The sequence below is a fragment of the Gossypium hirsutum genome, chromosome A12 (genome assembly GCF_007990345.1).
Source record: "Gossypium hirsutum isolate 1008001.06 chromosome A12, Gossypium_hirsutum_v2.1, whole genome shotgun sequence".
Taxonomy (NCBI): domain Eukaryota; kingdom Viridiplantae; phylum Streptophyta; class Magnoliopsida; order Malvales; family Malvaceae; genus Gossypium; species Gossypium hirsutum.
The window spans coordinates 1,622,485-1,633,232 of NC_053435.1; the positions used below are offsets into that span (position 1 = coordinate 1,622,485).

Genomic DNA, 10,748 nt, shown 5'->3' on the forward strand with positions numbered 1-10,748 from the left:
ATAATATAGCTTGAATTTTCATTCTTTCACTCAAATAATTTATTTCACGTAAACTACAAACTATTCAACTATTTGAAAGTTCAAATTTTTATGATTCAATTTAAAAAATTATTAAATTATTTATTAAAGGATAAAAAAAAGCACTTAAAACGCTTTTTTAAGATTAAATTTTGTTATTAGTCTTGTACTTTATAAATTTCAATTTAGTCTCTATTCTTTAATTTGATCAATTTTGGTCCTAATATTTTTTGAATTGATAATTTTAGTCTTTGTACTTTTTAAAAGTTGAAATTTTAATCCCGATCCATACGGTGGGAGTTAAATATGTTCAGTTAAATTCAATTACTAGTCATATACTATGCAGTTGTAGATTTAGTTCATGATCTCTAATTGGATCATTCTAAGTCCCTATACTTTTTAATTTTGAAATTTCAGTCCCGATGAACAAGAACTATCGTTAAGCCATTAATATGTGGAAATAAAAAGTTGACATGTCATTACACATATGTTAATATGTTTGCCACGTCAAATTTTAGAAATAAAAGAACCTAACTAAATGAATTTAACAATTATCGTTTAGTGGGAACTAAAGTTCTGAAATTTGAAAAATACAAAAACTATAAATGACTAAATTAAAATATAGGGACTAAATCCATAACTTGCACAAAGTACAATGATCGATAGCAGAATTTAATTTTTTTTAAAAGTCAAGTGAAAAATACATAGCTAATATATATGACGATAAAAAATTATTTACTACTACATCAATATTTAAAATTGAGTGACTAAAATACAATCTTTCTCATTTTGTAAAATTTTAATATTAATCAAAGTATAATAGTTGAATGAGGTTTAATTTATGGTATGGGAAGCTCCGTCGAAGAAGTACTAATTTCGAAGGCTTTAGGACGGTTTCGTTTAGTAATTTGTTTGTTTCATAGGGAAAAAAGATGGAGAGATGGTCTAAGATTGAAGGGGCATGCCTACCAAGATGATTTTTATGTTATATAATAACAGGATTTCATATTCAAAGTAGAGAATATTAAAAGTAAATAAATAGGGAAATGAAGGCTGCCGCAGCCAGCAATATTTGGCCGCTGCTGTAATTAAATTAAGCCTAATTCATGATGCACAAACAAACAAATATCTACCATCCAAGATGAGTAAGTGAAGGAAATCTCAATTCAGATCATCAAGATGTTCATTAAAATGTACACTCCTTTTCTATAAGAAGAAAAGAAAACAACTCAGAATAAGCTATTATATATATATCTATATATATATATATATCTTGGCTAATCATCAAGCCAACTCTAAGATCAAAACTGTGACATATCTAAATGTTATATATTCTGAAACATATAATCTTAAATCATTGCATTATTATTGTACCTATACATGACTGGAATATGTTGCTCAGAACCCGTTGAACTTCGCCCGAGCTATGCTCACTCCGGACAAGATCTACCAACAGAAGAAAGACATTCGATATGTATTTTCTGAAGGAAACCCTTTCTAACCCACTCAATGCCCTCAATGCTGACACAAGTAATGGAGTTCTAGCTGCCAATTCTTCCTTCTTGGCTGAACTTAATGGAAGAGTCCAATGAGTCACCACTACCACCTTGTCCCCCGATTTCCATTGCACATTATGGTTCACAGTAGTACAGTTGAGGTATATTTTCATTATTTTTTCACACACTGCTACAAGCAGTAATTCTAGGTTCATCTCCTTGGAAATGGACAGATTCTTTTTGACTAAATATTGGAGGAAGTCGAGGTAATTTTGATAAGCCTCCTTCTCAAAGTGAAGCATGGGAGGTTCTGAGAGCTCCAAGATTGAGCATGCTACCTGTATTTTCTTTTGCATTGTTGTCTCAGAGTTCAGTTGCAGAGCATGTGATGAAATGGAAGAAAATATCTCAACAATGATATTTATGTTGGCAGCTGACAAGAATTGTAGGTGTGTTCTGTACATATCAGTCACGACCTGAAATGATTAAGCCAAAACAAATACGATTATGTCATGACTATAGCATTGTAATGAATTATTATTTGCATGCAAAAATATAGTGTGTAACAGAACCTCTAAAATGAGTAGCTGGACGGAAATATGACTCTTCATCCTCGAAACCACATAAGCCACATTTTGTAGATTATCATCCTCAAGATCATCATTGGTCAATCCATGATCAGAACTAGTTTCAGTATTAGAATAGGATTGAGAATTGTGTGGCACCTTGATGTCATCCATGGATGTCAAAAGCTTCTTAAACCCTGGCAAAGTAGACATGGCTGCTTCTTTTAATGCTAGTAATATTTCTTGCCATTCATCTTCTGAAAGTCTGCTTCCTAACTCTCCTGTCAAATGAGACAATGCTGCAACCCCAGTGCTTGCAGGACCCTGTATTGAACTTCTTAAGTATCTTGTCAGTATGCATACCACATCTGATAGCCGGGGCCTCAATACATCATAGAAACTAATAAATAAATCTACTAAACAATGTAATGCCACAGCAGAAGTTTCAGTGTCCCATGTAATTGCATCGCAATGAGGAGATTCTGTAGTTGGTGAATCCTGCTCAGTTTGTAGAGCCTTGTCTCTCTTTTCACAAACACCATCAAATATAGGGAGAACAACAGAACTAAAAACACCAAGCCAGAATGTCTGTGAGAAAAGATGACCATGATCATTCAGGATGTTGAAAAGCACTTCCAACGAACTCTTCCGAATAGCTAATCTTGAGTCAGATGTTAGTTTTGATAAACCTGAAACAACATAACAAATTCTATAACTTCAAAACCAACCGCAGTTTTCTGCAATGTCAAAAACTAACAGTGATAGCATTCAAGTTGCCTTTCAAAGAGAAAAGATTGGACAAAGCAGGCTACAAATTGCTTTTGGCATTTAACTTGGTCAATAAGAGCCTAACCTAAAAGGGAGTGGTTTAATGGACTAATAATGAAAATTAGATATTGCCCAATGATTTGAACACCAAAAATGCATCTTTGACATGGGAATTAAAAAGAGAGACTGACAACATGCTAGTAATAAGAGAACAGTATCCATCCATCAAACATGTCATGTGAACCATATAATCAGCTTAGTTTTGATTCCTAAGAATTCGATCATACAAATAGCCTATTATGCCATCCATACTGCATAACGTAGTAACAATTTTTGAGGATTTGCAAGGAACTAAACTAGCCAATTACCTGTTAGCAGAGGGCCCCAATAAGAACCAGGATCATCAATATCCGTGAAACTTTGTACACCTGAATTATCCTTAATTACAGTTGAAACAGATGAACCATCATCAGAGCTCTTATCAGTGCAAACAAGTCCTCCCTCGGAAAGTTTAAAGGCACAGAACCGCAGAAATGCAATAGCATTAAGGCTAACATCACTGTTAAACCTGCTATTTGTGAACTTGATGAGGCATCTAACACAATCAGTAAATGTAGCAGCCTCTGTCTCAGTTATATAAGGAAAGTATTCTCGCACTATTTTTTCCATTGTCTCAAAAGCCAGCAAGACAACATTCTTATGCTCATCAGCAGCAGCAGCTGTGAACACCTGAGAGAACAGAATTGTGTGAAAAGAATATTGGAGCTGCATGACAATAGAAATGTTAGATGAGCCACTAGCATACCGAAAAAACACTTTTCCATCCTGATTTCACGTTTCTGACGCGGCTGAGGACCATCTGAGAAATACACCGAACTATTAATTCCCTTATTTCTGTAGAGTTGCTTTTCCACATAATAATCACAAATGGTCTCAAAAATTCATTCTGGAAATTGTAATTTGCGAGCTCCTCACGTTCTAAGAATTTCATAGCAAGTTGCCGCAATGAATCCATTACAAAAATTGCTACAGATAAATTCTCAGACAATCCAACCGAAACAAAGAAATCAGAGAGAACATTCCACATGCGACTCCAAACTAATCTGATGCGGTTCATATTGTAATGCCTGCAATAGCACATTGTAGAATAAGGGAGATATATGTGCAGGAGAAATCTAGAGCAACCTTATCTGTAAGGGTAAACACATGGTCTTAATGGAGCTAATATTATAGGAAATTTTCTAAAAGAAAAAGGTAAGAATCTTACGCAATTTCAACTAGTTTTGTCAGGCTAAAAACACGGGGATCTGTTGGAGACTGCAACTCCGATATAGAAACCTTGCAAAGGGCTTTCACAAATGCCACTATTGCTTCACTGTTTAACCTTTGACTATGTGCGAACACATGATTCAACTCAAAACTTCCAATCTGCTCCAATAAATTCAAGTTTGCAATGAAGTGATTAATCTGCTCAGGAGATACCAACCCAGAATTATTGACTCCAACAGAGGCGCTATCATAAGAACCTCCTCGGACAACTGCCATTACAGCTAGATTCTGGAGGGTTCCTTTGTTCTTCAGAGATTGAAGACCAGCAGATTTTGCCATCTTTTCATCTGTTTCAGTGTTTGACACAGATAAAAAAGATGCATCAGTTGGGGCACCTTCTCCCAACAGTTGCAAATGCTCAATTCTGGACAGGCATGTCAATATATGCTCCCAGGCCTCCTGAAGATGGTTACCATCTTCAATGGCAATAGATATTATTGCCTGTATCAAGTAAAATGTTTCAACAAGTGAGATATAAAAAGAACATTTCACAGAAAGAAAATTATATTATACGCAGGCAACAGGCTACAAAAATTTAATGCATTAATTCTTTTTCACCTATTTTGCCGAACAAAAAGAAAAAAAGGAACTATCATCCATCCATCACAGTTTAGGCTAAATGGTTATTTTGCATGCATAGTCTCATAAGCGTGTATAACACAGCCCTCAAAAGGTTGCCTTTTTCAATCAATACCATGACTAACCCCATGGCCACAACAGTTGCCTGCTTCAACTTATTGTTTATCAATGATAAAACTAATATCAGGCATATGACCGATAAATTTACTCATGGTTAATATTAACTGTACAAAAAAGTAATGCTTATGATTTCAAATAGCTAAAAATTATAACACATAAAGTCAAACAAAAACCACAAGAGCAATAAAAAACCGAACATCATTAGGCATCCTTGAACTTGATTTCAAAACTACTAGATTATCAATGCTCCATAAACAAGTTAATACCCAGAAAAAGGAACTAAAATGCATAAAAGACTAGTCCACACAAATGAACTTTATCACATCTGTGGAGAGAGTCCATAAGGGCAAACATTCAGATTGGCTGATACAGCAATTACAACTCTTCCTGTGATGTAGCATATGAGAATACCAGGGGTAAGATTCCATTTCTTTTTTATCATGTGCGAACAAATACTACTTACCTTTACAGCATCAACATTCTTTTGTTTCATATCTGCAGCGCAATGGAGAAAAGTGAACTTTGCCACAGATGTGACAAAAGCATCTCTCTGCGTCTGCATGCCCAATACTGCAGTTACATGCACAGCATGTCGAAAGCCCAGTAAGCAATGAGTGGTAGCAAGTCTATCATCACTTTGGTCAAGAGTGACACTAAATGCAGCCAGCATGGGTCCCCAGCAGACCTCCACCATAAACCTCAAGATTGATACATCTGAAACAACATGATAAACAGACCTGCAAGAGAGAATGAAAAAAGGCTCTATTAACAAATATTATGTAGTAGGTCCTCTGGGATATTAGGATGATAAAAGAACAAAGATCTATTTAAAACAGAAGCAATCTGGCAAGAACATATATAGAGAAGCGTACAAGAACTTAATTCTCTTTGTTTAATTATGCAAGTTCACTTTGAAGTCTTTATGTTAGCATCAACTAAGATCAAAAGACTTACTTTCCTAACATATCACAACCTAGGGCATGCAGAAAAATGTACCATTACAATTTTTATCATATACAAAAATATGTAAAAGAAATTATCTGGCACTCAGTAATGGTATGAAGGAAAATTATGATTCAAGACAACCAATATATAACCCAAACAAGAGCCATAATTCTACTATTCCTTGCCCAACCAGTCATCTTCGACAGAGCAAAACATTTTAGATTAAAAAACTTACTCTGATTTTCCAGACTTTGCCTTAAACTGCTCTTGAATATGTCTTATAAGAAGACCATTTGCACCCAATGGCTTATCTTCAGCTTGCTTCCAACTAACCAGATTCAGTATACCGTCCAAACCCAATAACTTATTTAAGCTGTTTTCTTGCTTGCTTTGAGGAACAGAAGAATCAGCATTCATCTTAATTTCATTTTTCACAATCTGATCATAAAGAGCACCAAGATACTCCTCAGGTAAATCCTTGCCGTCATTTATTCCTCGGTTGTTTCGGATGAAATCAGACTTAGTCATCTGAATGTGGAAGCAACATATAACAATTGTGAGATTATCTATGTACAACTAAAACCCTAATCACAATTGTACAAGAAAAATTTTCCATTATTGATAGGAAAATTAAAAGCACCTGAAAGGCTTACAAGCCCCAGAATAGATCAGAAAGGTCCCTCAAAAGACAAGTACATATTAAGAAAGCATGCAAAGCAAAAGTTCATAACTCAGCGATGTACTGAAGAAACAAAAATAGGTTTGACAAACAAACCTTATCTTTGACCATGTTATTATGAGCATCAGTGTTGAGCATTATGACAGAGTATGCCAGTACATAGGCAGTATCTGCACTAGTAAATGAGTTCGGATTGCATTTACAATAGCGCTCAGCAAACTTTTCCATGATGCGGTCAATTTTCTGTGCCTCGCCTGGCAACCTAAAGCCACGTAGGAAGAACCTAATTGCTTCACCAAAATCCATAGATTTGAAATTGAAAGAATCTACATAAGCATGCATGACTTTCAAAGCAAATTCTTCCCTTTCACCCAAATAATCGCCGATCATGGTTTCATTCAGCCCAGTAGTGTTTTTCTTTAGAAAAGATGCCACTTCCTCTGGAGTGTTGCCAACCTTCCTGGTGTTTATAAGAAACTCGATGCCTTTGGATGGCTTCCTATTGAACAATGAGACGCCTTTCTGCATATAACCCGGTAAAATAATCACTAAAACTAAGCTTGTGAAGAAGGAGAAAACTAGATTTAATTTATCTGCCTAAAAATACATAAAAGAATAGAATTCAATAAAAAATATGACAAATTATAAGGCAGCCCTCTCTGTGACAATTTGGGTACCAAACAAGTTTCTGCTATTTGATGAAACTTAAAGCAATAACTAACCAGGAGTTCAATCTTGTAAGCTCGGCGTTGCTCAACTGTAGCAGCATCTGATAATTCAGAATTCATTTCTGGATGCAACTCACAATCAGCAAGAGTTCCATCTTCAGCAGTTGAAGTTGAATGGCTCTCAGCTGAAGTGTCATTCTCAAAGCTCTTAGGTGAGTCAGAATGACCTATCTTCAGCTGTCCATCCATCCAAGCTCCCATTGACTTAATGATGCCAACTAAACACTTCACTGATTCATGCCGAAAAGTAACATCCTGAACTGCAGACAAAGTTGTGGTTGAACCAGATGGAGGCCCTAAAGCAGTTTTCAGAAGGCCATTGACAATCCTGCAAATATCTGATGGAATTATAAGAGTTTTAATACATTTTACTAAAGCACACTGCATTAAGAAATGAAAGATAATGAGAAATTAAAAAATATATAAACTAGGAAAGAAGCTAAAGAAATCTCTGAGAACATCACACATGACTGGTGCTCAAGTTAATTCCTGTGTTCTTTTTGGTCAATAACTAATTACTACATTGACCTGCTTTTTGCAATTTTTTGCAAAAGGTTTCAAATTATATACAATTTAACAAATGATTTGATCATTAGACATTTAATACATTTAACTAAAGTTTCATATAATAAATAAAAGATAATGAGAAATAAAAATAATGTGAAACGAAGCTAAAGGAAGTTCTGAGAACAGTAACTAAGAACAGGTGCTTGAGTTAATTTTTATGTTGACCAGCCCTTCTTTCACAAAATTTGAGAAGCACGTACCAAATTCATACAGGATTTCACATATGATTAGATGGACACTTCTATATAAAACTTGACATAGTAATCAAACTAGAGGACATTGTTATGAGCACTGATCCAATACTTTGTCCAAAGAAATATTAATAAAAAAATACCTTTCAAATATGTTTGGTGAAAATTCACATGATAGACAAACTTGTGGACATAGAACCAGCATTCATGTCAAACACATTGTACAAAAATTAATGGGGAAAAAAAATACCTTTCAAATATGTTTGGTGAATCGACATCGCAGTCATAGTTCACAAATATATCAATGATAATCTGTGGATCCCCAACAATCTTTTCCAGCAAGTTAAGGACGGTCATTTTCTGTACAAAACTAGGCTGGAGAATATTCTCTAGAACTCGGAGGATTAGCATGGGAAAGAAAATTCCAATTTCAGCTTTCAACCCTGATCTATATTTTGTGATCAAACTCATAAAAATAGAACACAGGAGCTGGAAAATTGACATCACTGACAAAGCACTGTTTTTTAACAATGATAAGCAGAGATACTGCTTAATTGCATTAAGAAACCTGCATGACATATCACAGCATATAAAACTAGAATAAATTTAACAGAAGACCATAAAAAAGGGGGGGGGAGCAAGTGAATTATTTATCCAAATTAGTACATAACATCAAAAAAATTGCAAGATAAAGAATAAATAGCACACTCACACATTCATAAAGAACTGATTTTCTTTTAGTGAGATTTTTGTTTTGTGTGTGTTTGTACTATACATAAGCATAAAAGAACTAGCTAAACAGACATTCTTCAGATTCATGAAAATAGCAGTACCCAGTATACATAAGCACTCGATAAGAAAGGGTTTATTTGGTGTCATGTGGCACAGAATCAGCAGCGGGACTTGGAAACATTGTGTGACATTCATTCAGGTTTTAAGTTTCCCTTATGTTTGGAGGATCAAGACCCCAAGTGATGTCCCACATTGAGGTCTTGGACATGTGACCAGGTAGAGTTTGAATAAGACGCCTAAATACCTTCTTATTTGCTCAATTATATGGTATCTGCATCTAGATAAGATTTGCAAACACACCGTTTTTAAGTTCTTAACACAAAAATCAAAGTACTAGTATGCCAACAACTATCTGAAAAAATCTGATAACTATCAAAGATAAAGCCCAAACTAAATGCAAATAACCATAACAACTAAATAAACCAAATAATAAGTCCATATTTCAAGGAAATAAAATAACAAAATCCTACGTGAACATAGTATTGTGACTTGCCTCTCATTTGTGTGCCAAACTGAACCCCCATTATTCATAATCACCTTGAGGAGTTCCAAAGACACTGTTTTCCCTCTCAAAAGGATCTCATCGTCAGGATCCTCCTGTGACGAAAATTTCATAGATAACTTGCACAAATATTTAAAAACAAGAAATCCGTCCTCCCTAATTTTACTAGTAACACCATCAGAACTCGATTCGACCCCTTCCTTCGTCTCTTCCTCCTCAACTCCATCCTTCTCTTCCCCATTCGACACCTTAGACTCACCATTTTGCAACTCCGGACCAGTAATTGGCTGCGAAAACTTCAAATCTGGAACCCCTTCACTAGCATTCACAACCTCGCTAACAAAATTCTGACAATAATAAATTGAACTCCCTTCATTTAAATTCTTATCAGTAAACTCTAAAAGCTCACTCACCGGCACTGTTTTGGTAGAAACGTCCATGGAATCTTCTTCTGCTCGGGTAAATACAATAAGCACAATCTGAGCTAGAACGGACTTAGCACAGACCTGATTGGTTCCATTTAAAGCACTTAAATATACATTGTAACAAGTTCTAATGACGTGAAGCAAGCAATCACCACGGATCAAAACGCAGGGGCATCGAACGGCGGAGAGTAAAACACGTAGCACAGCAAGCTCTATCGATTCGTCGCCAATGCCACCAACTTTGCACACACTTTGGACAATTTTATAGAGGATGGAATTGGGGATGTTGCTCTCAATCTCACCGCGAACGAGGCCAAGGGAGAATAACTTGAAGAGGGATTCGAGGGCGGGATCAGCGAGTTTGGCGTAATTGGAGTCGAGAGCAAGGAGGATGGGATTGAGGACAAAGTCGGCGTCGGAAGAGGAAAGGCCGAGTAGAGGAGAAGAGGGATCGGACAAGGCGGAGTCGGAAAGGGTGTCGAGCTTGTCGAGGGCGGATTTGCAGGAGGAAACGATGTGAGAGTGTTTCCGCCAAGCGGCGTTTTTGACGATCTTGTCGAGGGATGGGCCGAGCACGCGGCCGCACCGGGAAGGACCGCCGAGCGTCTGGGGAGCTGACATCAGTCGCAATTGGGTTTCAGTTGCAGATCTGATGGGAATGGTGGTTGAAATGCAAAAGTCATTAGAAATCGAAATGCGTGAGATAGAAGCAATGGGATGAAAGCCCTTCTAATCTAATCTTTGAATTTTGGACAACGACTAATTCTTGGGAGAGGGTAGAATGGAAGAAAGGCTAATTTGATTTGTCCAAGGCTGAGCAGCCGAGCCGACAGGCGCCTATTTAACCCGCCTTTATACCCTATTACTTACTCCCACTCCCACATGTGACGATCGGATTCGGTTCGAAATGTTAGGACCCGGTTTTTCTATTTATTTTATACTAATATTTGAATTTAAACATGTTATAAATCATTTATTTACCTTTTTTATTCATTCATCCCTTGTATTTATCTCTAATTTTGTAGGCTTTATAATTATCATTT

At 36.1% G+C, this 10,748-nt stretch overlaps 1 protein-coding gene across 2 annotated transcripts; it reads right to left on the reverse strand.

Moving 5' to 3' along the window:
- Positions 1-1,164: 1,164 nt before the first annotated feature.
- LOC107929687 (brefeldin A-inhibited guanine nucleotide-exchange protein 1) lies at positions 1,165-10,533 on the reverse strand. 2 transcript variants are annotated; one of them, XM_016861185.2, is made up of 11 exons: positions 9,272-10,533; positions 8,237-8,554; positions 7,223-7,556; positions 6,597-7,022; positions 6,057-6,349; positions 5,340-5,613; positions 4,116-4,618; positions 3,654-3,975; positions 3,217-3,577; positions 2,087-2,769; positions 1,165-1,990 (listed from the first exon to the last, which is right to left on the reverse strand). In XM_016861185.2, the coding sequence occupies exons 1-11, from the start codon at positions 10,324-10,326 to the stop codon at positions 1,373-1,375; spliced, it is 5,187 nt and encodes a 1,728-aa protein (XP_016716674.2). In that variant the 5' UTR covers positions 10,327-10,533; the 3' UTR covers positions 1,165-1,372. The 2 variants fall into 2 exon arrangements, with proteins under 2 accessions (XP_016716674.2, XP_040938345.1); XM_041082411.1 differs by having other exon boundaries at positions 7,223-7,566; positions 8,237-10,521.
- Between the last annotated feature and the right edge of the window lie 215 nt (positions 10,534-10,748).

What these genes read in the sequence shown, in the direction of transcription:
- LOC107929687 (XM_016861185.2), bottom strand. Translation starts at nt 10,326, where the DNA reads ATGTCAGCTCCCCAGACGCTCGGCGGTCCTTCCCGGTGCGGCCGCGTG. An exon ending in CTTACAAGATTGAACTCCTG is followed by an intron (nt 7,023 to 7,222) that starts GTTAGTTATTGC and finishes GGTTATATGCAG; the next exon opens with AAAGGCGTCTCATTGTTCAA. An exon ending in ATAACATGGTCAAAGATAAG is followed by an intron (nt 6,350 to 6,596) that starts GTTTGTTTGTCA and finishes TTCCACATTCAG; the next exon opens with ATGACTAAGTCTGATTTCAT.